The 27,367-nt window shown below is 48.6% G+C and overlaps 2 protein-coding genes and 1 non-coding gene across 4 annotated transcripts; 2 read left to right on the top strand and 1 right to left on the bottom strand.

Annotated features, from left to right (window-relative positions):
* The first annotated feature begins 2,568 nt into the window (after window positions 1-2,568).
* Window positions 2,569-8,205, top strand: LOC123439216 (cell division cycle 7-related protein kinase). Of its 2 annotated transcripts, XM_045115965.1 has the most exons (16): window positions 2,569-3,111; window positions 3,191-3,270; window positions 3,666-4,155; window positions 4,336-4,703; window positions 4,879-4,945; window positions 5,029-5,091; window positions 5,266-5,329; window positions 5,415-5,508; window positions 5,599-5,682; window positions 5,784-5,873; window positions 5,990-6,017; window positions 6,668-7,147; window positions 7,237-7,298; window positions 7,371-7,480; window positions 7,563-7,650; window positions 7,741-8,205. In XM_045115965.1, the coding sequence occupies exons 1-16, from the start codon at window positions 2,646-2,648 to the stop codon at window positions 8,035-8,037; spliced, it is 2,931 nt and encodes a 976-aa protein (XP_044971900.1). In that variant the 5' UTR covers window positions 2,569-2,645; the 3' UTR covers window positions 8,038-8,205. The 2 variants fall into 2 exon arrangements, with proteins under 2 accessions (XP_044971900.1, XP_044971894.1); XM_045115959.1 differs by having other exon boundaries at window positions 3,666-4,703.
* A 2,355-nt stretch (window positions 8,206-10,560) lies between these two features.
* On the top strand, window positions 10,561-13,067 carry LOC123439234 (peptide methionine sulfoxide reductase A4, chloroplastic-like). Its single transcript, XM_045115975.1, has 2 exons — window positions 10,561-11,231; window positions 12,490-13,067. The coding sequence occupies exons 1-2, from the start codon at window positions 10,689-10,691 to the stop codon at window positions 12,739-12,741; spliced, it is 795 nt and encodes a 264-aa protein (XP_044971910.1). The 5' UTR covers window positions 10,561-10,688; the 3' UTR covers window positions 12,742-13,067.
* Window positions 11,461-11,542, bottom strand: TRNAS-GCU. The gene has a single exon. It is a non-coding gene; the product is annotated as a tRNA-Ser (tRNA).
* Window positions 13,068-27,367: the final 14,300 nt, after the last annotated feature.

Genomic DNA, 27,367 nt, shown 5'->3' with positions numbered 1-27,367 from the left:
CTTCAGACCAATTTCATCAACTGAAGACATTCATTTTTAGGGGTCGATATTCTTCAAATATCTCAAACTCCTCAATGACTTATAGATCCTGTGTACACTCAAAGACACATTAGATACTTAACCTATAAGTCTTCAAACCACCAAAATCACTAAGGGGCACTAGATGCACTTACAGTATTAAATTTGCCTAATAACTAATAAAATGCATAGGGACACGCCAACACCCTTGGATAATTAATCAACCCCCGGGCCAGTGCTCCTCATGAGTGTTGGTCCAAACTAGAGTCGTGTGTTGGGCCAACCCGGGGCAACTCGACAGATTTTATGATGCCACTTTTCGTTGTGCTCATCCGGTCGTGTCCTGAGAACGAGATACGCGACTCTGTCGGGTTCGTTGACACGTCAGACGGCCTTGCTGGATTTGTTTTACCTTTCTCGAACGTCTTGTGCACCGGGATTTCACGAATACTTTGGGCTATCTCGAGGTTGAGGTTTTCCACCGGGATTCCGAGGAGACTACGGGCTTTTCGTGGTTGAGGTTTTTGCACGAAGCTTGTGGCTAGTTTGTGATGGATGAGTTGGAGCACCCGTGCAGGGTTAAATCTTTCGGAAAGTCGTGCCCACGATTATGTGGCAACTTGGAAACTTGTTTAACATCCGCTCATAACAAAACTGAAGTAGCTCAAATAAAATACACCAATCGTGTGTGTAACCGTGACCGTCTCTTCCTGTGAGGTTTGAACCAAGAAGGAAACACAGTGGGGTTATGTTTGACTTATAAGCAGGTGTTCAGAATCACATCTTGATTATTTCTAGTTCACATCCGTTTATGTGTAAATCACTCTTCTTATTATTGTACTCGTAAGTTAGCCACTCAAATACATTCTTAGTGCTTGCTGCAACCTCACTACTTAACCATATCTTGCCTGCTAAGCTTTGTTAGTCTTGATATATTTGGAAATGAGATTGTCGAGTCAGTATGGCTCATAGATTACTATAACAACAGGTACATGTGCAGGTAAAATGATGCTTAAACGTGAGCGCGATAATTGTTCTATTGGAAGTTCTTCTTCTTCTTTTTCGATCATAAGATGGGTTATAGGCCGACAAACTGGAACAGTAAGAATGGACGTGGTTTTTATTGTTTGATGATTGAATGTATGTTTGTATTGAGATGTATTTTTCAGAGCTAAACTGTTGTGGCACGATGAAGCTAATAAAAAAATCATGTGGTAAAATGGTTTGAGTTGTGTCGACCCAAAGATTTAGGAGGGTCGGGAATACAAAAATTAACATCGATGAATAAAGACCTTTTATGTAAGTGTTGGTGTCATACATCTCAAACACATCTATAATTTTTGATTGTTTTATGATATTATACTATCACTTATGTATACATTTATAATATTTTTCTAAACTATCCTAGTAGTTTAATGCAAAGTAACATTTGATATTTCCTACATGTTTTTAGCATTTCAGAAAATTGATATCCACTCATGTCAAAAAAAGTTGAAGATTTAATATAAAATTTTCCGCACAACAAAGGATCCAGAAAGCTAGAGGACCACAAGACCTCCACGTGGCCTTGTGGCGTGCTCAGGTCCTAGGATGTGATACGTCTTCAACGTATCCATACCTTTTGATGTGAAGTGCTATTTTATCATCACTTCTAAATGTTTTTATATCATTTTATAAATTTTTATCGTTAAATGCTATTTTATTTTCACTCCATACCTTGTACCCACTCACGACTAAGATATCGAAGGAGGAAACCATACTTGCTAGTTGTGAACCATGAACCCATCGCACGGTCTACCATCTTTCAGATGGCGCCGATGCGGACCACACTCTGCGTTCGCTCCTAGACTACCTCCCAAGCTCCGCACCGGCACTCCAACAAATGTTGTCGCATCGTCAAGCCCGAGGACACAAGTCCATCATGAGGATGTCGCTGCCATACCATCCTTGCTTGAACAATCCAATGTCCGAATCCATCCCAACCATTGGACCGATCGCTTGATATAAATCTTTTTTATTCAGTGCCGCCAACATTGCTGATTAAGCAAGACAACGAAAGACCCAAAAAAACCTAATCTACTCGGGCCTAAACCTAAAGCAAACATGATCCACGCGCGTGGATCTGACGAACCCCCCTCACTATTAACAACCAATGTCGATGGTGGAGCGAAGCCGCCAGAGGAAGAAACTCTCCTCGCGGCTCGCAAGATCGCCTTTTATTTCCCCATGCGGAAGAAATAAAACTGTTGCTATCGTATGGGCCCACTTTTCTAAATAAAAAAAGAAGAGACCTGGCCCAAATGCGCCAGCGTGTTTATACAGTACGACTCTGTGTACGGACAGCACGAGCACGGACGAGCTCGTGTTTTTGTGTACACTTGCTGCGTGGGCCGTAGCAGTTTTACAGCCCGAGAGAGGAAAACAAGGGCGGGAACCGGCAGCGCCCAGATTCCGCCGCTCCCGAAAACTGCACCAGCCAACGAAATTTTCCCGCCTCCCGCCCGGACCGTCCCGCAAAGACCAGCAACCCGGAGGACCGAATGGGAAAAACCCACCCACCCCTCTTTCACTAGCACCGCGGGATTCGAAGCCAGGTTCCCTCCCACCCAAACCCTACGGGGAATTCCATGCCTCGCTCCTCCGGATCCTGGAGCCGCAGATCCGAGCGCCTCCCCTCCCCTCCGATGGATCCCGCTGCCGCCGGCGCCGGCTCGTGGGACACGGAGCTCGCGTGGCACCTCCTCACCGTGCTCATCCGCATCGGCCGCCCCGCCGCCGCCGCCGAGCTCGCCGCCGTGGCGTCCACGACTACGGCGGGCGCCGTGACGCCGCAGCACGTCGAGCGGCTGTGCCACGCCCCCGGATCGCCGCTCCACTCCTCCGGCGGCACGGTGACCGTCTCGGCGACGGCCGTCGTGGCGTTTCTGAGGTTCCTGGGGTGGGACGTGCCGGCGGTCCCGAGGGTGAGGCTTAGGCCCTTCGACTTGAGAAGCAGGTGCGGGGAGCTGTCGATTAGGTATGAGCGCAAGCGGAAGGCTCCAGACGCGGATCGCTTCGGCGTGAAGAGGCGCCTCCAGATGGAGGCCGATGCAGGTTGGTCTTGTTTGCAGCTTTGTACTGGGTGAAATGTTTTCTCTAGAGCTACCGGTCAGTGTTGCTGACCTCCGTTCAGGCCAATTTTGTGCAGATTTGGTAGAACACGAGCAGCAGCAGCCGATTGTGCCAAGCTGTTCCTCAGTTGCTACTGGAGAGGTACGATTTTTCCTCTTGACTGCTCATGTTTTTCTAAGAATTATCCAAGTTAATGAAATACTGAAGTGCAGTACCTCCATGTCTCATTTCATTTTGCTTGCATACATAATTGGCTTAGCTGGGTCTTTGAAATCCATCCGTGTCGAATCCCCAGTGAAGTTCAGTTGTAGAAAATAGCAGTACAAATTACAGAACCTCGCTATTACACAATGTGCAACACTGTACGGCTACACCGCGTGAGTGTGTGTGTGGGGAGGGTTGCTTATTAAAAGCAAATGTAAAGTTTCTTATGCAACTTTTAACATGCTTTGCATTTAAGCTTTTGTAATCCATAGTAGTCACAAACTAAACAATAGCTTTCATTTAAATCCTGTTTGTTGTCATATCTTGCTCAGGCACACCTGGAGGTTATGCAAGACATGCTTCGATCTGAACTTAATGAGTTTCTTGGAGTCAGGAATGACAATCTTCTTGAGAGCATGACACCTACACTGGTGTGGAAGGAGTTGTCGGTTGCTCCATTTATTGACATTCCTTCCCTCTGTGCTGAGAAATCAGAGAACATCCATACAGCAGTTGAGATTAGTAGGATTGGTGAACCAGAAGGAGCACTTTCATATTATAACTGCCGAGTAGAGGATAGTGAGGATCTAGAAAAGAAGTCCAGCCCCCTTCGTATGATAGTGGAAGTGCCTTTAGTTGGAGATACAAAAATTTGGCTTGATGAGGATCTAAATCTTTTTCACACAAAACCGTGCAGTCCATCTCTCAATTGTGATACACAGTTAGTAGACAGTATAGTAAGAACCAGTGTGATGCCTGACCAAGCAGCTGTACAAAATGACAGCTCAAATGCTGGACAGGGTGAGGAGATCCCATCTTGTGGTCAGGATGCTAATATTTGTGTTGTCCAGTCTGCTACATACACCAAAGCAGAACCTCTATTACAGGAACCGATTCATGAAATAAACAAAAGTTCATGTCAACCATCTCTGGGCACAAAAGTTGACCCGACAGCATTGCCGCTAGAAGCGACGAGCCATGATTGTATTAACCCATCTTGTGGTCAGGATGCTAATATTTGTGTTGTCCAGTCTGCTACATACACCAAAGCAGAACCTCTATTACAGGAACCGATTCATGAAATAAACAAAAGTTCATGTCAACCATCTCTGGGCACAAAAGTTGACCCGACAGCATTGCCGCTAGAAGCGACGAGCCATGATTGTATTAACAATAGAAACTTGAACATTGTTGCTGAAAATGTTGATAGCACATACCTAAAGGACAGAGAGCAGCCACATAAGGAAGTGAGCACCATTTTTCTGAAGAAGGAGCAAGACAGAAAGATGTTGAAGCAACGGGAGAAGCGCAAGAAAAATGATGCGCTGCCCAAAGAAGATAAGGATCAACTTGCAGAAAATGCTCAAAAGGTTAGTTTTGTCTTGCATTATGTTGACATCACAGTTACTAATATTTAGCTTCTTGCCTCCTTTCTATGTTGTTAGGGTCGAATGCATTAGTGATGTCTTATAGCTGTAAATAGCATAAGCCTTGTTCTGTTCATCTGATCTTTTTATCACGTTCTGTCGATCTATTGTGTTGCAGGGCCATGCAGAACCAAAACCGTTGCCTAGCTTCAAGAATTTTGTCGTAGAAGAGGAGGAAGGGTCAGGTGAGAGGCCCTATAAATTTCTTTTGGATCTGAGATAGTTTTGCTGAATGTTGACTAATATGTCATATTGTTTATTTGCTCAGGAGGTTATGGGATCGTTTATAGGGCTCGAAGAAGCACAGATGGAAAAGTATTTGCCATAAAATGTGCGAACATCAGTCCACTTGTCTTGATAGTTTTTTTCTTCATATGTACATATTTGTATACAAAGTTTGATAAATGTATTGGCTGTAGTTTTGATAGTCCATTCATCTTTCTATATTTTTTCTGTTATGTTTTTGTATGAGAAAGGGAATTAACTTGTATGTTTCTACTGCCAGGTCCTCGTGAGAAAGCTCATTCACATCATGTTGACAATGAACGGAAGATGTTGGAACGATTTGGGTACTAAAAAATGCTGCTGCCCTAAATTCCTTATCTTGTTCCCACAATAAACACAGCAGATTTACTGAGTGTTTTTTTTCTGCAGAGGCAAGAGTTTTGTGATTAGATATGAAGGCTGTCTTAGGAGTGGTGAACTAGACTGCTTTATTCTAGAACATGTTAAGCATGACAGACCAGAGGTTAAAAAATTTGGTGGCTACGAATGTTATTTGCCTACCAACTTTTGATATGTATCCATAGTTTGTTAAGTATTTTCTCTATCTTTGCAGATTCTCAAAAAAGAAATAAATGTCTTTGAGTTGCAGTGGTATGGGTATTGTCTGTTCAAAGCTCTTTCAAGCTTGCATAAACAGGTTCGGTTTGATTGCATGTTACCTTCATTAACTGTTGAGTTCTGCGTGCCGCCAGGATTAACCCTCAGCTAACCCTGAATACCTGATATTTCTGCTCCCAGGGAATAGTGCATAGGGATGTGAAACCGGGAAACTTCCTCTTCTCTCGTGACCAGACAAAGGGATATCTTGTTGACTTCAACTTAGCAAGTGTTAGTGCGTCTTCCAACTTGATGCTTGCCCTTGTTTTGTTTAATGCTTCTTTCCTGCAGTAGATGCTAATGCCATTTTTGCTATTGTGGTCCTTTCCCCCTGAAATTCCATGCAGGATCTTCACCATAAGTTCTTGAAAAACAGTAAGTTCACCTTCTAATTTTGAATTACTGTTTGATGATTTTGTGGCGCACTTAAACCATTGATTGTTTTTGCTCGTCCCTATTTAGGATTCTCCACATCAAATGTATTTATATGTCACAACATTTCCCTCCATGCTACAGTGCTTTGAATCTTTGCACTTTGGTATATACTCGTTTGCCGTAAAAAAAATTGAATCAAATGAAGCACACATACCTTCAGTAGTTGTCCAAAATTAGAACTGTTAAGTCACGTCACTGTATTTTTGTCCAAAAAGCATTCTCCTGGTAATAGTTCTGAAAAACATATTATAGCTCGAGCAGCCAATTGATGCATACAAGAGTGAAAAGCTACTTCTTGAAAAATATGAGTGAAAGGTGTCATGAAAAGTTTTGCACCATCGTCTTGAAAAAGAATGAAAAGTTCTGCTCCATGCCATCTCTGCCAATCCTTGTTAGAAATCACTATGAACCAGAGTCAACAAAAAGATTTAACAATGGATAAGCCAGTGTATTGGGGCCAGTCTCCGATTCATTAGAAGTTTTTGTTACCTAGGAGGACTACATGAATTCTTATTCAATGAATTTGTAATCGTTTGAATTGTTATATGTCGTGCGTGACTGCAGACTGAGATATGACTTTCGTTGATCAGGTAAATCTGAGACAATGTCATGTGGGAAGGATACCGCATCTCAATCTTCGTTGAAATCTTCTCTAGTGATTAATGCCAAAGAAGCAGCAGCTGACTCAAAACAACCTCTTGGGCCCAAGAGGAAAAGATCAAATAAAATCCCTGTGGGCGGTGATCCTAGGATTGACAACAAAAGTAGGCATGGTAGCCAAGCTGCTGATGCATCTGGTGTAACCTCCGCCAAGGATCCTACAAGCGCGAAAACATCATTAGACAGGTTAAAGCAGCCAATGCCTTACAAAGGGCGGAAGGAATTGATGAACTTCTTGCAGGAGGCAATGCACAGTCCCAAACAAAATGTACCAGCAGCTCCAGTTTCCCAAAGGAAGAGGGTTGCTGCTCCTGTTGGTAGTGCAGATCGGAAGTTAGTTGTACTTACTCCAATGCCCCTGCGTTGTGATGGTAATGCTGTTGCCGGTTCTGGAACTATTAACAGCAAAGGTATGCTTTTCCATTAAACAGTATTGGACCTTGTGTATTGAATCCAGCGACCTCAGGTGTCGAGTGATCTAACCAATTGGTGCTTGCAGGTCATGGAAAACAGCGAAGAGAAGGTCCATGTGTTGGAACTAAAGGATTCCGAGCTCCAGAGGTTTGATGCAGTTTCTATCTGAGTTTTTCGGCTTTGAGGTGCCATCTATTGAGTGTCTGTCTTTTCCTTCAGGTTCTTTTGAGATCTTCTCATCAGAGTTGCAAAGTTGATGTCTGGTCGGCTGGGGTGACACTCCTGTACTTCATAATCGGCAAAGCACCTTTCGGCGGAGATCCTGAACAGTGAGTTAGCTAGCTCATTTCCAAAGCTTTGCCTCCCTGAGTTAAAGAGCACGCTAACCTTGTGGCATATGTTGGGCAACAGGAACATGAAAGAAATAGCGAAGATCAGAGGCAATGAAGAATTATGGGAAGTAGCAAAACTGCACAACTGTGAATCCTCGTATCCACAGGTACGCAAACTCAACTGATGACACACTGACACCCTTTGAGACACCCTTTGAACAGACCACCAAATCAGTCATCTCCACCTTGTTTTCCAGGAGCTATTTGACGTCAAATTGCTGCAGTCGGTGGATCTCAGGGAGTGGTGCATGGTGAACGCCCGCAGGCCGGAACTCCTCGACGAGGTCCCTGACTCGCTGTTCGATCTCGTGGACAAGTGCCTGACGGTTAACCCCAGGTGCAGGATCACATCGGAGGACGCTCTGTCACACGAGTTCTTGGCTCCGTGCCGTGAAAGCCTCAAGAAGAACGCGCTTAGGATTAGGTCAGCATCATCTTCTCACCCTCCTCCATGCTTGCCTCGAGATGCCATGGTTAACGCGAACGGGTTGTAGCACTCGTTTCAAACCTCACTTGACCTGTTTTGACCTGAGTAAGCTTAAAGCTGAAACTGGTAACTGACGCGCCGTGTGTGCCAATAGCTTGTTTAATCTGTTTATTACTGATGTAAATGCTGTAATAATCTAATTTTCCCGTGAGTGCTGACAAGGTTGTTATTATAACTTACTCCCTCCGTCCCAAAATCCCCCGTCCCAAAATTCTTATCTTAGTTTTGTCTAAAAATGAATGTATCTAAATACTAAAATTTGACTAGATACATTTATATCTAGACAAATTTAAGACAATAATTTTGAAACGGAGCTCTTTGTAGAGATTCAACTATGGACTACATACGGATGTATATAGGCATACTTTAGATTCACTCATTTTATTTTGTATGTACTCCAGTTTATAGTGGAATATCTAAAAAGATTTATATTTAGAAACGGAGGAAGTATTGCCTTATTAAAGTATGAAGTTCCTCGTGCTACTATGGAAATTCGACCGGTTTCTATGAAAATTTCATGTTTGAAACACATTTTCTCGGTGTGCCTAGTAGCAAAGAGCTTAGGATGCGTGTTTTTTGTTGACCGGTTGTCGTTACAGTATTCAAAGATGCAACCGGTGCTTCCGGCATGAGAAAAAAGTCGTGTCCTTCAATAGAAAAACACAAACACATGAGAGTTTCTTCAGAAATACGTAGAGCACAAGTGTTCTCGCGTGGCATCACACCGCATACGTGGAGCCTCATCTTATCACAGCCCTGCCATCCAATCCACCACCACCAGCGGTGTACAAGATTGCAGGTTCCAGTCTCTGTTTCCTTAGTGACTACGTGTCCTACAACGCCTTCGCATACCCGCATCGCATGATCCTCTCATCTTCTTATCCACAGCAAACACCAGCCCCGGACGAAACTGCTTGCGCGTGCCCGGTCAAATCTCCCGAAGGCTCGCCGTTCGTCTACAATTTTGCTCTTTCATTCATGGAGCCTCCAGATTCTATGCCCAGTGGACAGTGACTGAAATCGGACTCATCGCTGTCCGGGTCGTTGTTTCATGACCGAACGTGATGCTTTTGACGAACAGCAGCCAGCACTATGTTTCATTCATTAGTAATAAGACCGGCAGAGCCGGGAAGTTACAATGAGAAATAGGATAAGATGAAGAAGCCACTACTAAATGTGATGTGACGATGACTTTTACAGCATGGTGCTCAATGAAATTCACTCTTTTATTGCGGTGGAAGTGATGTGACGATGACTTTTACAGCATGGTGCTCAATGAAATTCACTCTTTTATTGCGGTGGAAGTGAGACAGTTTATGCAAATTTGATGGGTTCTGAAACAGGCGATAGAGCAACTTCAACGGGGTGACTCATTTTGTTCCCGTTCGTTTGTTTGGGTCCGCGCATATATAAAAGACGGCCCAATGCGTTGATTCAAATGGACGCGTTTCCGCTTTTCGTCCGTCCGCCAATCCATTTTCGGTCTAATTTTGAGCCTGATTTGGATCGATGTGGATACAAAACGGACGCGGACGACGCACGCTTCTATCATTCCCTGGCCCGTCAGGCACATTGGTCGTTCTCCACCCCCATCTAGCCCTCGCCTCGTTTCGCCCCCAGTTCCTTCGCTGTCGTTGCCGACGCCGCCCAGTTCCGGCTGCGTCCTCCCATACCGCGGCCTACCCACACCGCCGGCTGCAGTGTCGCCGGGGCACCGCAGCTTCCCCGACCCCAACACGCCGTCGCGGGTCAGCTTCGTCGTCCACGTCCGCAAGTTGTTCGACAGTTTGCCTTAAGGTACAAAATGGACTGCGTCGAGGAGTTTTTTTTTCATAATGTTCTGTGCGACTCCGATGATTCCTCATTCAACGATCAGGAGATGCTGCTTGTCTTGTTGGCCATGATCATATTAATAGGCAACAGACGTTGTTTCGGGGCTCGATTCCAGGGCATGTTCCGGCGATGAATTGCAAGATGATTTGGTTGAGCATATGTGAGATCATGCTGGCAATTTCATTTTTATTGGGCTTGAAAAACTTTGCTATATTTTATTTTTAATTGTGAAACTATGCTATATCATTTGTTGTTGTAAAATATGCAAAATATCTGTATTTGTTCAAAAACCGATGGCTAGCCGGCCAGACGAACAAATATGAGTCAAAGTGTTGGACGCGCTGCCGATCCAAATTATAACCCAAACAGACACGAAGCCGACGCACGAACCAAACGGACGAAAAACAGACAAAATCATTGTTCGTTTGGATCGGCCGGTTTGGTTGCTTAAAAAAAGTACGATTTCGATTAAGGCATTGTTCGGTTGTTTGAGAATTGAAGGGGTTTGGAGGGGGTTGGGAGGGATTAAATCCCCTATAAGTCAAATTTTATTTCAATCCCTTCAATCTTCTTCAATCCCCTTTTTATTGAGATTAACCGAACAAGCCCTAAGCGGGTGAAACCCGCGAACCCGGTCCGACAAGCAGGACACCATCGGCAACAAGGCAATGCGAGGATTGGAAGGGCAGCGAGCAAGGAGGACGTGGATGGAGAAAAGAAAAGAGCACCAACCAACCAAAACGACGCAACGCAAACGCAACCGGGACTGAGTGAGGCGACGAAGCTTCTGGGCCACGCCGCCACAAAAGGCAAGGGAAAGCCTCGATGCCTCCCCTCCTCACCTCACCCGCCTCCCTCTCCTCCTCCCCGCTCCGCCTCGCCTCCCGCCTCGGCGGCGCCGCCCTCCGCCCCGCCTCCTCCTCCTCCCGCCACCGCCGCTTCCTCGCCCCCACCCAAACCGCGGCGCGGGGCGCCACCACCACCGGCGGCGGCGGGTTCGCGGCGATGAGCTGGCTGGGGAAGCTGGGGCTGGGGGGCGGGGGAAGCCCGCGCGCGTCGGAGGCGTCGGCGGCGCTGGCGCAGGGGCCCGACGAGGACAAGCCGGCGCCCGGGAACGAGTTCGCCCAGTTCGGGGCCGGCTGCTTCTGGGGCGTGGAGCTGGTGTTCCAGCGCGTGCCTGGGGTCACCCGCACCGAGGTCGGATACAGCCAGGGCGCCTTCCACGACCCCACCTACGAGGACGTCTGCACCGGCGCCACCGGCCACAACGAGGTCGTCCGCGTCCAGTACGACCCCGCCGCCTGCAAGTTCGACGACCTCCTCGACACCTTCTGGGCGCGCCACGACCCTACCACGCCCAATCGTCAGGTCCGTTGCGACTCCGCCGCACAGCCCTGATTGCTCATCCCCTCAATTTCGCTGTTGATTCCTTTTCTGTGGTTCAGGAGTTGGGGGGAATTTCTGCACATTAGAAATTTGTTGCTACTCAGAAAATATGTTTGAGATTTTTTTTTGGAAATTGCTTAGTTAATTCTCTAGACAGAAACAATTTATTTCGAAATTGACAAACAGAAAACGGACAAAAAAAATTAATAATCGTCGCCTGAGAGATTCGAACTCTCGCGGGGAAACCCCATGTACTTAGCAGGCACACGCCTTAACCACTCGGCCAAAGCGACGCTTGTGTTCTTCCTGTCATCAGTTCTACACAGCCAGATGTAAGCTAAACACATGCACTGTACACTCATTATCGGACTTTTTTTATAATAACGGATTTAGGCAACCTTAATACAGAGTTGTTAGTGCACTTGTGTTACAAACCGATGTGTACAGCCTGCGATTGTGTGTATAGTAGAGGTCTGCAAACTTGTTGCCCACCCTTTACATTTTGAGCTGAATAGGCATAAAACCAGCCACCGGCATTGTTCCTAACACTCTTCAGTGGTTAGTACCACAGTGACAGTGGTATTGTCATTTGCGCAGTTTTGCGTTAAGCTAATCAGTGTTATGAGAGTGGTGGTAATCTTGGCCGTAAGGCTCAGCTGCAGAATCCATTTGGTATGAAGACACCATGACTGATCAGTCATTATACCTGTTGGTGCCCTTTGTTAAGTGGAGTATATTTTAAACTAGCCCGTAGCCTTTTGAACTATAGTACAGAAGCTTTTCAACCTCTGATTTGAACTTACTTGAAGCTCATTTGATTGCAAGCAACGGAACTTGCTTCTGCACATTTGTAGCCCATTTCTCAAGGATTTTCATAGGAATTTTAGAGGATTGGAATCCTTTGGATTTTCCCTAGGTTGGTCATTTGATTCATCGGGTTAAATCCTTGGAATTTTTCCTAAGGATTCCTTTGTACTGCATAGGAATGTTAGCATCCACTCACAAATCTATTGGTAACATTCCTTTGTTTTTACTGTGATGCTATCAAAGAAACCAAAATCCTGTACGATTCAAATGGGCATGACACTGCAATCGTATGTTTTTTCTATTCATGTGTTTTTGGAATTCTGCTAATCAAAGAGGCCCTGTTTCCGACAAACCGCGACACGTCAGTTCCTTTTCTTAAAGGTTCATTACTTGTGTTTCTGATCACATACATTTCTGAAATATGTGCACGCAGGGGGGCGATGTCGGAACCCAGTACAGGTCAGGGATCTACTACTACACCCCGGAGCAGGAGAAGGCGGCGCTCGAGTCTTTGGAGAAGCAGCAGAAGGTTCAGAACCGGAAGATAGTCACTGAGATCCTCCCGGCGAAGAGGTTCTACAGGGCGGAAGAGTACCACCAGCAGTACCTTGCGAAGGGCGGTCGCTTTGGCTTCAAGCAGTCCACGGAGAAGGGCTGCAACGACCCCATCCGCTGCTACGGATGAACAAGCCTGGTGACCTGACCTGCAAGGAAGCACGCAAGCAGCAATGTTATAGTCGAGAGCGCTGCCTGAATAATGGTGTATGTCAGCTGAATTTCACTACAGTTTTCCTAGCTTGTGCTGGTACCTAAATGCAAGGATTGTAAGAGAGAAGAAAGTTATTACCATTATACCTTATTAGTGTTGAATTACCGTTTAGTGTTGAATTGCAATCGTACTTAGGATAAAGTATGGCCTCTGTAATAAAGTTTATTTTAATGTCGTAAAAATGGATTATAAGGACTTACGGAAATTATGTTATCAAATTTAGCAAGCTCTCAATTTCTTAATACGCTCTCTGGTGGAATTGATTTCACTGCTTACCACCAGAAGGAAGGTTTGGGGGGGGGGGATCTTACTTGGGGTAAGGTGTGACACGCTGAAAGTCCGTAACGTGGTGTGTGGGGATTAGAGTGCGGTCCAAAGAGGACGGGGATCTTACTTGGGGTAAGGTGTGACACGCTGAAAGTCCGTAACGTGGTGTGTGGGGACTAGAGTGCGGTCCAAAGAGGAGCCGTATACGGTGTGGCACAACCAAAGTTCAAAAGGGATTTTTTGGCAGACCTGGTCCGGATATGTGGGGACGAGAGGTTGCCGATATTAGCAGGCGGGACTTTAATATCATTAGGAGAAGAGATGAGAAAAATAATGATAACTTTGATGGCAGATGGTCATTTATGTTTAATACTAACATCGAAAGCCTTGATTTGCGTGAGATTTGGCTAACTGGTAGAAAATTTACTTGGGCGAACTCGCTACCTAATCCGACTTTTGAAAAGTTAGATCGAGTTTTGTCAAGTGTGGAATGGGAGCAGAAATTTCCACGAGTTACTGTGAGAGCGATGCCGAGAGCTATCTCCGATCATACCCCATTGTTTGTTGATTGAGAGGAGACAACACATGTGGGAAATAAGAATTTATTCTCTTTTGAGACATCCTGGTTCGAAAGAGAAGGATTCGTGGACCTTTTAGCCAGAGAATGGGCTAGGGAATCGGGAGGTAGCTCCAATGTTGAAAGATGGCAAAATAAGATTAGACACTTGAGGCAATTTTTACTGGGATGGGCAAAACACGATAGCGGTGTATATAAGAAAGAGAAACAAAGGCTTCTCGATCTTATAACAGAGTTAGATATAAGGGTCAAAGATACGTTATTAGATGACAATGAGAGTGGTAGAGGCTAGGGTTCTAGCAGGTCTCGGACGTAGGTTGTAGGGGTGGAAGTGCGGGTTGCGAGGTTGGGGATGCCGGCACTGGCGGTTGGGCGCCGTCGCGGCGTGAGAGAGAGAGAGAGGCGGCTAGGGTTTGGGGCTCTCGTCTCCTGAGGGAGACGACAATAGAATATACTGTTTATTGTCTGCTTAATATCGAAGGGGTACATGTGTTTATATAGGAGGACAACCTCCACTAAACCATAGATAACTTGGACTCTAACTTGGACTCTAATATAACTTGGACTCTAAGATAGGTAAGATAACTTGGGCTAAGCCCGTAATTAACCCTGCCCATCGGGCCTCCTCCGTTGGTACGTTGTACCGGTCATAACATCTCTCCCCGCCTTCTCAAACAGCTCGTCCTCGAGCTGAACATCTGGAAACTGCTGGCGGAAATCGTCGGGCTTCTCCCAAGTCGCTTCCTCCTCTGGCAGGCCGGTCCACTGTACCAAGACATGCCAGACGCCGCGACGCTGTTGCGCCTGCAGCACCTTCACCACCTGTGCGGAAGCTGGAAGGAGGCGGCCATCCGAAGTAGGAGGAAGGGTCGGCGTCGCTGCAGGAGGGTCCCCGCGGTAGGCCTTCAGTAAGCCGACAGGGAAGACGTCGTGGAGGCGAGAACCATCTGGCAGCTCCAAGCGGTATGCGAGTGTGCCGACACGCTCCAGCACACAAAAGGGACCGGCGTAGCGAGGTCCCAATTTGCGCTTGGAGCACGGGTCCAGAGACTGCGTGGTCCTGTGGAGGAGGCGCAGCCACACCCGATCGCCCACCGCAAACTCTGCCTCGCGATGATGAGCATCGTAGTACTTCCGAGCCAGCTGCTATGCTTGGAGAAGACGTTGGCGGGCCTCAGCCAGAATGTCGTCGCGGGTGCGGAGTAAGTCGCCCTCCGTCTCGGACCGAGCCGTCCCAAGCTCGTAAGGGATCATCGCCGGAGGTGGGCGCCCGTAGACCACCTCGAAAGGCGTGGTGCGCAGGGCGGAGTGATAGGAGGTGTTGTAGCAGTACTCCGCCCATGCCAACCAGTCCACCCAAGCTCGTGGACAATCACCAGTAACACATCGCAGGTACATGGCGATCACCTTGTTGACCACCTCGGATTGGCCGTCTGTCTGAGGGTGGAACGTCGTGCTCATGCGGAGCTTCACGCCCGCCAGTCGAAAGAGATCCCGCCAGACATGTCCCGTGAACACGGGATCATGATTGCTGACGATGGACGACGGAAAACCGTGGAGGCGGACAATGCCGTCGAAGAAGGCCCGCGCCACAGAGACGGCTGTATATGGATGACCCAGGGCGATGAAGTGCGCGTACTTGGAGAAGCGGTCAACCACCGTGAGGATGACGGACTTGCCGCCCACCTTGGGAAGGCCTTCGATGAAGTCCATGGAAATATCCGCCCACACCTGGGAGGGTACGTCCAGCGGCTGCAGTAGACCCACGGGTCGTAGTGTCTCCGTCTTGTTCTGCTGGCACATCACGCACGACCGCACCCAGCCGCGGACCATCGCGCCATCACCGGGGATGTAAAAATCAGCACGGAGACGATGGAGAGTCTTCTGCACGCCCTCGTGCCCTGCAGAGTGTGCCAAGGTCAGGACCTGGTGGCGCAGGTCGCCATGGTCGCGCACGAAGATGCGGCGGCCATGTAGGAGCAGCCCCTCGTCCAAGCGCCAGGGCGCCTCCAGCTCGCCGGCGTCAAGGCGCTGGCGTAGGCCCTGGGCGTCCACGGCCGTCGAAGTTGCCCAGCGAATGTCGTCGATGAAGGCAAAAGATGGCCCGGAGCGAATGCACATGATAGTGCTAGCCATGGCGACATCGTCCGCGACATCCTCAGTGTCGCCGCGGGACAAGGCGTCGGCGACCGTGTTGAGACGGCCGGAGCGGTACTCAACGGTGAAGTCGAAGCCAAAGAGCTTGCTGATCCACTGGTGTTGCGGAACTGTGGAGAGGCGCTGGTCCAGCAAGAACTTGAGGCTGTAGTGGTCCGTGCGCACACGGAATGACGCTGCCAGTGGCGCACCGCCTGAACCAGCCCAATAAGCTCGCGCTCGTAGGCCGGGAGCTTGTGATGGCGAGCGGCGAAGGGGCGGCTGAAGAAGGCGAGCGGTCCCTCGCCCTGGTGGAGGACGGCACCGAAGCCGATGCCAGAGGCGTCGCAGTCTACCATGAACGGCATATCAAAGTCCGCCATCTGGAGGACGGGTCCCGTCGTGAGCGCCCGCTGGAGAGCCTCGAATGCCGTAGTCGCCTCCTCGTCCGAGGAGAAGGCGTCGCGCCGAAGGAGACACGTCAGTGGCGCGACGATGAGGCCGAAGTCCCGGATGTACTTCCGGTAGTAGCCGGCGAGGCCCAAGAAGTCGCGGAGCACCCGCGGTGACAGCGGGATCGGCCACGCGGCGACGGCGGCGACCTTGTCCGCGTCCATCGCTACCCCGTCCGCCGAGATGACGTGCCCCAGGTACGCGACGGAGGTCGTGCCGAACGAGCACTTTGAGCGTTTGAGGTGAAGACGATGCGCTCGAAGCTCGTTGAAGATGATGACCACGTGTTGTAGGTGCTCCGCCCAAGATGCACTGTTGATGAGAATGTCATCAAAGAAAACAAGCACAAAGCGGCGCAAGTATGGGCTGAGCACGTCGTTCATCAGGGCCTGGAAGGTCGCCGGCGCGTTGGAGAGGCCGGACGACATCACCAGGAACTCAAAGTGGCCATGGTGAGTGCGGAACGCCGTCTTCTCGATGTCGTCAGGGTGCATGCGCACCTGATGGTAGCCCGAGCGAAGGTCGAGCTTGGTGAAGAAGCGCGCTCCGTGTAGCTCGTCCAAGAGCTCATCCACGACGGGGATGGGGAACTTGTCCTTGGACATCAGGGCGTTGAGGGCGCGATAGTCGATGTAGAAGCGCCATGTGCCGTCGGGCTTGCGCACAAGGAGCACCGGGGAGGAGAACGGCGATGTCGAAATCCGGATGATGCCCTGCGCGAGCATGAGCGCCACCTGACGATCGAGCTCGTCTTTCTGCAGCTCAGGGTACCGGTACGGACGCACGGCTACAGTTGCCGTGTCCGGCAGCAGGTGGATGCGGTGGTCACAGGGCCGTGCGGGAGGGAGGCCCTGTGGCTCGTCGAAGATGTCGCTGTGCTGCTGCAGGAGGTCGGCCAGGAGGGGATGCGCCTCGTCCAGTGCGTCCGCCATCAACTGGAGCTGTGGAGTCACGGCGTCGGAGCCGCCGATGCCTGTCCACTGAACGCGACGGCCGCCCTCGCGCCAGAAGATGAGGGACAGCACATCGAGGTCCCAAAGGATGGGGCCGAGAGTGGACAGGAAGTCGATGCCGAGGATGAAGTCGTAGCAGCCCAGGTCGATGTCGACGCAGTCGATGGAGAACGACTCGTCGCCGATGAGGACGGGAACCTGTCGCGCCACCCCCTGGCAAGCAAGGCGCTCCCCGTTGGCGACGGTGACGCTGAACTTCTCCGAGCCCGCCGGGAGGAGTGCGAGGCGGCGCATGGCGTCCCCGGACAGGAAGTTGTGCGTCGAACCCGTGACCACGAGCGCGGTGAGACGCTCCCCGTTGATCGTCACCGGAAGCAACATCGTCTTTGCCGTCTTGATGCCAGCCATGGCATGAAGGGAGACGACGAAGGCGGTCGCGTCGACCGGCCCGTAGGTCGTGACGCCGGCCTCGGAGAGTGTGGTGGCGTCGAGCTCCGCGTGAGGGTCTCCACCTCCGCATCGTCGACGGTCTCCAAGTAGAACAGGCGGGCGCACATATGACCCGGCGCATACGGCTTGTCGCAGTTGAAGCACAGGCCGTTGCAGCGCCGCTCGAGCTACTCGGCCGACGTCAAGCGCCGGAAGGTGCGTGTCGGCGCGGGGGCAGGCGCAGTAGCGGCCGGCAGGGCGGGGCGTGTCGGGGTGGCGGCCGCCGGGGCGGGGCGGGTCGGGGGACGTGTGCGCGGCCCGGGAACGCCTGTTGCAGGGCGTTGGCGCGCTGCTCGTACATGCGTGCGTAATACATGGCCGTCTGCAGGTCCTGGGGGTCGCGCATCTCGACGTCGATGCAGATGTGGTCGGGAAGGCCGCCGACGAAGAGCTCGGCGCGTTGGCGAGCCGTGATGTCAGGCGCATGGCAGGCCAACGTCTGGAAGCGGTCGGCAAAGTCCTGCACCGAGGTGGTGAAGGGAAGGCGACCGAGCTCGGCCAAGCGGCTCCCACGTATGGGGGGCCGAACCGGAGGAGACACAGGTCGCGAAAGCGCTCCCACGGAGGCATCCCGCCCTCGTCCTGCTCGAGGGCGTAGTACCAAGTCTGGGCGGCGCCACGGAGGCGGTAGGAGGCGATCCACATGCGGTCGGACGCCATGGTCCGCTGCCCCCTAAAAAACTGGTCACACTAATTGAGCCAGTTGAGGGGGTCGACGGTGCCGTCGTAGGTGGCGAACTCCAGCTTGGTGAAGCGGGGTGGCTGCTGCACGCGTGGCGAGGCCGCGTAGGTGCCCTCGTGATGACCCAGCACGGCGGAAGGAGAGTGCTGCGGCACCATGGAGCTCCCAGCGTACGGATCAGTGTACCCGCCGAGCCCCCCGAAGGTGGGGGCGGGTGGTTGTAACACCGTCGGCTGTAGTGGCGCCGTCGTGTAGGTCGGCGTGTCAATCCACGTCGGTAGCGGGGACGGCGACGGCAGCCACCGGACCTGGGTGATCGGCAGGCCCTGGGGCGCGACAGTGGCCGGGGGCGATGGCGCGAAGGGCGCCGCCGGCGGAGGCGGTGGTGGCGGGGTTGCGTACGGAGCCTGGAGGAAATTCCGAAGGTTCGAGACCGCCAGGTTGAGGTCGCGGATCGCCGAGGACATCTCCGCCAGGGAGAGGACGGGCGCGGGTTCGGCCGCCAGGGCCGCGGGGCCGGAGGCGGCCGGACTGAGGTGGCCGGCGACGGCGAGTGGTGCGGCGACGGCGGCTGCTGCGAGGTGGCGGGGAAGGTGGTGGTGGCGGCGGCGGTGGTGGTGGGAAGGTCCGACAAACTCATCGAACCCAAGCTACCTGATACCAAATTTGTAGAGGCTAGGGTTCTACCAGGTCTCGGACGTAGGTTGTAGGGGTGGAAGTGCGGCTGCGAGGTTGGGGACGCCGACGCCGGCGGTTGGGCGTCGGCGCGGTGTGTGTGAGAGAGAGAGGCGGCTAGGGTTTGGGGCTCTCGTCTCCTGAGGGAGACGACAACAGAATATACTGTTTATTGTCTGCTTAATATCGAAGGGGTACATGTGTTTATATAGGAGGACAACCTCCACTAAACCATAGATAACTTGGACTCTAACTTGGACTCTAATTTAACTTGGACTCTAATATAACTTGGACTCTAAGATAGGTAAGATAACTTGGGCTAAGCCCGTAATTAACCCTGCCCATTGGGCCTCCTCCGTCGGTACGTTGTACCGGTCATAACAGAGAGGTCATTGAAAACGGAGACGGAACAAAAGCTAAAACAGTTACTCATAGAGGAGGAGCTGAAGTGGGCTCGTAGAGCAAAAGTGCGTCAGGCTATACAAGGTGATGACAACACGCAGTTTTTCCATCTGATTGCTAATGGAAAGCACAGAAAGAAAAAAAATATCAACTTGAGCAGGATGAGGGTACAATTGTAGGACACGAAAATCTGAAATTGTACATCTCTGAGTACTATAAGAAACTATTCGGGGCTCCAGAGGATAACTATGTATCCATGGATGAGGAGGTTGTCGGGGATATACCTCATCTCGGGACAGACGAGAATGAGTTATTAACCGCACCTTTTACGGAGAAGGAGGTGTTCCAGGTTATATCACAAATGAAAAATAACAAGGCACCAGGGCCAGATGGGTTCCCGACCGAGTTTTACAAGAGATGCTGGCATTTCATCAAAGGGAACTTATTACCGATATTTCAGGATTTGTTCGAGGGTCGCTTGCAGCTCTTCTAGCTTAACTTTGGGAGAGTGACGCTGTTGCCAAAGAAGGAGGAGGCTGTGCGCATTGAACAATTCAGACCTATATGCCTTCTGAATGTTAGCTTTAAGATTTTTACAAAGGTAGGAACCAATAGGCTGACACGGATTGCAAACGAGGTGGTGCAACCTAGTCAGACGGCTTTCATGCCAGGAAGAAACATACTAGAGCGTGTGGCGGTCCTTCATGAAACCCTGCATGAAATTCACTCGAAGAAACTAGATGGGGTTATCTTCAAGGTGGATTTCGAGAAGGCTTATGATAAGGTCAAATGGTCATTCCTACAACATGCTTTACGTATGAAGGGATTCTACGACATATGGAGGAGACATGTCGAATCCTTTTTACAAAATGGGAGTGTTGGAATTAAAGTCAATGATGACATTGGTCATTTCTTCCAAACACGAAAAGGTCTCCAACAGGGAGACCCAATGTCACCCATCCTATTCAATGTAGTTGCAGATATGTTGGCAATTATAATAGGAAGGGCTAAACAGGAAGGCCAAGTTGGTGGACTGGTACCACACCTGGTGGATGGTGGGGTGTCTATTCTATAATATGGAGATGATACCATTTTGTTTATGGATCATGACATAGCAAAAGCTAGAAACATGAAACTTACACTCTGCCTTTTCAAACAGTTGTCAAGCTTGAAAATTAACTTTCACAAGAGTGAGTTGTTTTGTTTTGGGAAAGCTAATGAAGAGCAAGACGCTTATAAACAACTGTTCGGTTGTGAACTGGGAAGCCTACCATTTCGTTATCTAGGCATACCCATTCATCATCGGAAGCTTTCCAATAGAGAATGGAATTGCATGGAGGAACGTAAGGAAGCATACGTTGCCACAATTTTACAGTCAAACCCTCTAAATATTCAATTTAGACGAGCGTAGATAGGCCCTCGTCGGGAGTCCTGGCTACACCTAGTGAGGAGACTCATGGATGTACAATTATCAGACGATTCTGATAGAATACAATGGAAACTTACATCTAGTGGTATTTTTACAGTGAAATCGGTGTATGCTAATATTATTGATACATTGATTATCCCCAAATCGATTCATATTTGGAAAGTCAAAGTACCCTTAAGAATCAAGGTCTTCATGTGGTTTGTGCACAAGAAGGTGATTCTAACTAAGGATAATATGGCGAAACATAATTGGGGAGGAAATACACTATGTAGCTTTTGCGATAATGAGGAAAGCATCAAACACCTTTTTCTTCAATGTCCATTTGCAAGAATTCTATGGCAGACAGTTCGTATTGCCTTTAATATTATGCCTCCAGAGAGCATTGACACGTTATTTGGAACGTGGTTCGATGGAGTTGGCAAGATTTATGTTGCGCACATTCGTATAGGGGTTTGTGCACTTCTTTGGGCCATATGGAATTGCAGGAATGACATGGTTTTTAACAGACAAACACATATGAATTTTTTGCAGGTACTGCACAGAGCATCGACGTTGATCCATACGTGGTCATTACTCACTCCTGCAGAGACCAGAGAGCCTTTGGTTACTCGGTCTATCCGATGGCAGATGGTAGCGCGGGATATCTACAACCTGTTTGGATGGCACTCCACTAATAGAATAGATGGCTAAGCATCTAGGCCTATTTTGCCAGTTGTGGCACTTTTGCTTTATTATTTTGTTTTGCTATTTCAAAGACTATGCGACACTGCGGAATATTTGTGTTCTATTTTTAATAAAGGGGCCGTATGCATCTTGCTGATACAGAGGCCCAAGGTATTCCATCTTTTCTAAAAAAAGCTAGTTACAATGTGGTTTGTTCAAAAATCAAAGATGACAATTTTATCCATGGGTATCCGACATGCTCGAACCCCGTCCGCATAGTCATGGGTATGCCTGAGCCCTGCGTAATTATCTTATAGACGAGCCTCATACTCGCATGTCCCGTGAAATTAGGCTACTAGGTCCTTTTATGTATAAGCTATTATCTTATAGATGGGTCCCATACTCATATGTACCATGAAATTAAGCTACCGACTCTTTCTATATATAAACCTCGAATCAGTAGACTGCTATACCACCATGGACCTTCACCCCCTACTCGCACTGGCCTTATCCTCCTCCCAATTTTTCTTTTTGAAACGGAGGCAATTTTTTTGCCTCATATATTGATTAAGAGAGGAGAGAAGTTTGTTACAAACGGATCACCCGTGGACGACATGCGGGACTACTCGCGCGTGACAAGGATGTCCAGTTTCTTGGCCCCTGCGGTGATCAAGATGTTTGCCTCTTGATAGATTTTGTTTAAAAAATGGAAGGCGGGGCGCTCTTGTGCCGGAATACCCGAGCATTTATCTCATTCCACACCATCCAAGAGACAAGCATGACAAGGGAATACATTGCCTTCTTATTGGGGACCCCCGAGTCGGTCCTGCGAACCCACCGGTTCAGCACGGAATCCTCTAGATGCCAAGTCGATGTATCAAGCTGATGGAGGACAAATTTCTCCCTGACAAAGTTCCAAAGCCTCAGCGTGTAGCGACACTTGAAGAGTAGGTGAGGACCGCTTTCTTGCTCACGCTTGCAAAGGGGGCATAGGCCACAGTTTGGCGAACCCCTTTTCTCAAGCCTGTCCGCAGTCCAAATGTGATCCTGGATAGCTAGCCGCACGAAGAACTTGATTTTTGGTGGTGCCCAAATCCAGATCATCTTCTCCATGTGGGAGAAGACCAAGCCAATGAATTGGGCTTGTACAACGAGGCTCTGGAGTAGTCTTCCCCAGTTGTGTGTTCCCAAACAATGGTATCTCTGGTGAGTTCATCCACATGGACGTCGTTGAGCATAGTTTAAAGGGTGAACAACTGGCAGATGTGCTCGCTGGAGATAACCATGAAGGTTTGATGTTGAGAATCCAGGCATTGCCATTTAGGGCTTCCCGCACCTTCCAATTCTTCCTGGTGGAGCCCATGATGATGAGAGGCGCGAAATCTTTGGGTTTACATCCATGCAGCCAGAGAGAGTCCTAGAATGACATCCTGGCGCCATTCCCCACAGTGATCATCGTTGACGCATAGAAGAACTCCAGGCCTTTTTCATCACACGGGTTTCCCGAACCGACCCACAACTTGTGTGGAGCGGTCCACTCGAACCAAGGCCACCTCAAACGTAGAGGCCTTGCGAACTTGTCAGTGTTTAGCACCCAAAACATTTGTATTCTAGTGGGGGCAGACAATGTTCGACTTTACTTTGCATTTGGCCCCGTCGTCTTGTCCGATCCTGACCAGAGGAAGGCCTGCTCTAGCTTGTTGATGTTATGTAGTATGGCAGGTGGAATGACCAGGGAGGTGCCGAAGTAGATGAAGATTGAAGAGATGACAGATTTAACCAGAGCCGTGCGCCCGATGGTACTGATATTCTGTCCCTCATATGTCACAAGCTTGTTCGCGACCTTATCCTTGAGGAACTAGAAGTCTACAACCTTCAGCTTCCTGACCGATAGAGGGAGTCCCAGATATCTTAGAGGGAAGGCTGTGATCTTAGCCGGAAGGCCATGCATGATGCCCGCAAGGTTTAGGTGATTGCATCTGATGGGCATGACCGAGCTCTTGTGGAAACTGGTGCACAACCCAGTGATCTCCCCGAACCCGCACAAGATGGCCGAGAGATGGCCGATATCCCTTTTGAGAGGGGCCATGTAGACAACCTCATCATACGCATACAATGAGATGTGAATCATTTCCCCTCTACCACGAACCTTGCCAAGCATTCCCTTCCTCGTTGCGAGCTCGAGTAGGTGCTGCAGGATGTCAATGGGAATGATGAAGAGGAGCGGGGAGAGGGGATCCCCTTGTCCGAGGATGCGTCCGTGCTTGACGGTCCTCTCCAGCACACCGTTGAGCAGGATCCTCGAGGAAGAGGTGCTTAAGAGGGCCGCGACCCACTCCAAAATTTGGGAGGGAAGCCCCTCTGCCGTAGGAGGTAGAGGATGAATTCCTATTGACAGAGTCGAAAGCTTTGCAAATGCCGATCTTGAGTAGGAGGGTCGAGGTCTTGCATTTGTGCAACCTTCGTGCCATATTTCGCACACACGTGAAGTTGTCGTGAATGCTTCTCCTTTTGATAAAGGCTCTTTGGGCATTGGAAATCAGCTTATTCATGTGCGGAGCTAGACATGATACAAGAATTTTGGCAATGATTTTGGAGACAGCATGGATGAGGTTGATGGGCCTGTAGTCTCCGATCCCCTCGGCACCCTCTTTCTTGGGCAGCAAAACCACATTGGCGGAGTTGAGACAATGGAGGTCGGCCGTGTGAAGTGTGTCAAACTGATGGATGACCCTCATCAAGTCTATCTTTATAATCTCCTAGCATTTCTTGAAGAAAATGTCGATGAAGTCGTCAGGGCCGGGCGTCTTGTCGCTCGGAAGGTCGTTAATTGCCTCACGGACCTCCTCTTCCGAGATAGTTGCATCGAGCCCGTGCAAGTCAAGCATCTCAATGTTAAGATCTTCCCATTTGAAATCCTTGGTGCTAGTTGCCCCCTTTTTCATCATGTTGGAGAAGTCGTCCAGGACCAGCTTCTCCTTGTCGTCATGGTCAGTGACCTGATAATCCCCAAGTGCAAGGAATCATCATAGCAATTTCTAAAGGTGGAAATGATAAGTATGGAGTGTTGAACCCACAAGGAGCTAAAGGTAAGATCAATATTCTCTCAAGTCCTATCTGCCAATGATACGACTCTACGTACGCCGAACGTTTGCTTCCAACTAGAAACGAGAAATAAAACTATGTTGTGGGTATGAAGAGAATAGCTTTGCATGATAACGAAGAACTAGAATATAAAAATAGGTGTTGTTATTATAAATATTATTATAAAGTTAGAATATACTACAATATATTACAAATAGCGAGTGTGGAATAATGATGGGTCGGTGTGTGGAATTGTCGTAGGCAATTGTTAACAAGATCGGTAATCATTATTGCAATTTTATATGAGGGAGAGGCATAAGCTAACATACTTTCCATAATTGGATCATATGCACTTATGATTGGAACTCTAGCAAGCATCCGCAACTACTAAAGATCATTAAGGTAAAACCCGACCATAGCATTATAAGGTATCAAGTCCTCTTTATTCCCATACGCAAACAACCTACTTACTCGGGTTTGTGCTTCTGTCACTCACGCCACCCACCATAAGTGAATCATAAACATATTGCAAACCCTACAACGGGGGTCCCTCACGCTTGCGCGACACTAAGAGCACCATAGGACAACACCAATAATAAAACATGCAACTCAAACCAATCTAGATCATCAATCAACCCAAAGGACAAAAGTAATCTACTCAAAACATCATAGGATGGCAACACATTATTGGATCATAATATGTGGCATAAAGCACCATGTTCAAGTAGGGTATTACAGCGAGGTGCGGGAGAGTGGACCACTGAAAGAAGATGAAGATGGTGATAAAGATGGTGATGTTGATGAAGACGATCACCGCGGCGATGGTTCCCCGATGGCACTCCGGCACCACCGGGAGAGAGGGGCAGAGGGTCTCCCCCTTGTTCCTCCTCCTCCATGGCCTCCCCCAAGGTGGGGAGAGGTTCTCCCTCTGGTCCTTGGCCTCCATGGTGATGATGGCGATGATGAAGATGGCCTCGGGTGATGGTGACCCCCTCCGGCAGAGTGCCGAAGAGGGCCAAGATTGGTTTTTCGTGGCTCTGGAGGCTTGCAGCGGCAGAACTCCCGATCTAGGTTTTCTTTCTGGGGTTTTTGGAATTTATAGGAATTTTTGGCATCGGTTTCACGCCAGGAAGGTTCCCGAGGAAGTCACAAGCCCGAGGGCGCGACCTAGGGGGGTGGCTGCGCCCAACAAGCTTGTGGCTTCGTCATCCACTTCCTGGCCCAGCTCTGGTGCTTCGGGGGGTCTATTTTGGTCCATAAAAAACACCGTAAATTTTTAGCCCATTCTGAGAACTTTTATTTCTGCACAAAAAATGACACCATGGTAGTTCTGCTAAAAACATCGTCAATCCGGGTTAGTTCTAATAAAACCATACCAAAATCATATAGAATTATTGTAAACATGGCATGAATACTTCATAAATTATAAATACGTTGGAGACGTATTGGCATCCCCAAGCTTAATTCCTGCTCGTCCTCGAGTAGGTAAATGATAAAAGAAATAATTTATGAAGTGTGAATGCTAGCAAGTGCACAAGTTTGACAAATGGTACTTCCAATCACTTTTTATAGCATCAATATAAACCATAAACAGTATCTCATCTCATAAAACTTCTCATGATCAAGTAATCAGCCATTCACATGTTAAAGTATAGACCAAAAAGTTTCTTGAAAACTAACAAACCATAATCCTAGTCATCGAATAATTGCAATTCATCTTATTTTCAGGAAGGGTCTATGTAAGAGCTTTGATTTAGCAAATTCCACATACTCAACTATCATATAGTTTTCCATGATTGCTAACACTCAATGCATATTTTAAGAGCAAATGGCATCCGTCGAACACACAGAAAGATAGGGGCTTAAAGTTTCGCCTCCCAACTTATTTATCATATAGATAATTGTCAACAATAATAATTCATGATCAAATATATTTAAATGGCCGTATATGCGTGTATCTTTCCCCACCACATGATGCTTGCCAAGAGAAAAAGGCGAAATATAGGAAGTGGTGAAGATCACCATGACTCTTGTATAAAGGTAAGTACTAGAAAGAAAAAGATAGGCCCTTCGCAGAGGGAAGCACTGATTTGCACATTTGCTACAGCTCAAGCTTTTAAAACAGAGATGAGTAATAATTTTGAGCGGTATGCTTTCATTGTCAACATAACAACCGAGAGATCTCGGTATATTCCATGCTAGATACATTATAGGCGGTTCCCAAATAGAATGTTAAAGTTTTTACTCCCCCTCCACCAATCAATCACACTCCACGACTAGTCGAATCCACGGGTACCATCCATACAAAAAAAAATCCCGGGGGAGTTTTGTTTCATTATATTTTGATTTGAATATTGAGCATGGAAATGGGCATCCCGAATGCGGGCCACTTTCTCGTGAATGATAGTGAACCAACACATATCGTGATAATAACCCACCTAGCATGGAAGATACTGACAAACCCTAGTCACTATATGAGTGATTCGGGCATACAAAACATAATATTATTTGAAGGTTTAGAGTTTGGCACATGCAAATTTACTTGGAACGATAGGTAAATACGACATATAGCTAGGTATGGTGGACTCATATGGAACAAGTTTGGGTTTAAGGGTGTTCGGATGCACAAGTAGTATTTCTACTTCGTGCAAAAGTTTTGGCTAGTATGAGGTGGAAGCAAGCACCACATGTTGGAGGATCCATAACAATATAACTTCTATACAAATATACAA

The sequence above is a fragment of the Hordeum vulgare genome, chromosome 1H, assembly GCF_904849725.1.
Source record: "Hordeum vulgare subsp. vulgare chromosome 1H, MorexV3_pseudomolecules_assembly, whole genome shotgun sequence".
NCBI lineage: Eukaryota > Viridiplantae > Streptophyta > Magnoliopsida > Poales > Poaceae > Hordeum > Hordeum vulgare.
This window is presented reverse-complemented; position numbering and strand designations above follow the sequence as displayed.

Bases quoted from the DNA above. Each gene is read 5' to 3' on its own strand.
- LOC123439234 (XM_045115975.1), top strand. From the start codon at position 10,689: ATGCCTCCCCTCCTCACCTCACCCGCCTCCCTCTCCTCCTCCCCGCTC. The intron at 11,232-12,489 runs GTCCGTTGCGAC...ATGTGCACGCAG, and splicing joins CTACCACGCCCAATCGTCAG to GGGGGCGATGTCGGAACCCA.
- LOC123439216 (XM_045115959.1), top strand. From the start codon at position 2,646: ATGCCTCGCTCCTCCGGATCCTGGAGCCGCAGATCCGAGCGCCTCCCC. The intron at 3,112-3,190 runs GTTGGTCTTGTT...ACCTCCGTTCAG, and splicing joins CCAGATGGAGGCCGATGCAG to GCCAATTTTGTGCAGATTTG. The intron at 4,704-4,878 runs GTTAGTTTTGTC...ATTGTGTTGCAG, and splicing joins TTGCAGAAAATGCTCAAAAG to GGCCATGCAGAACCAAAACC.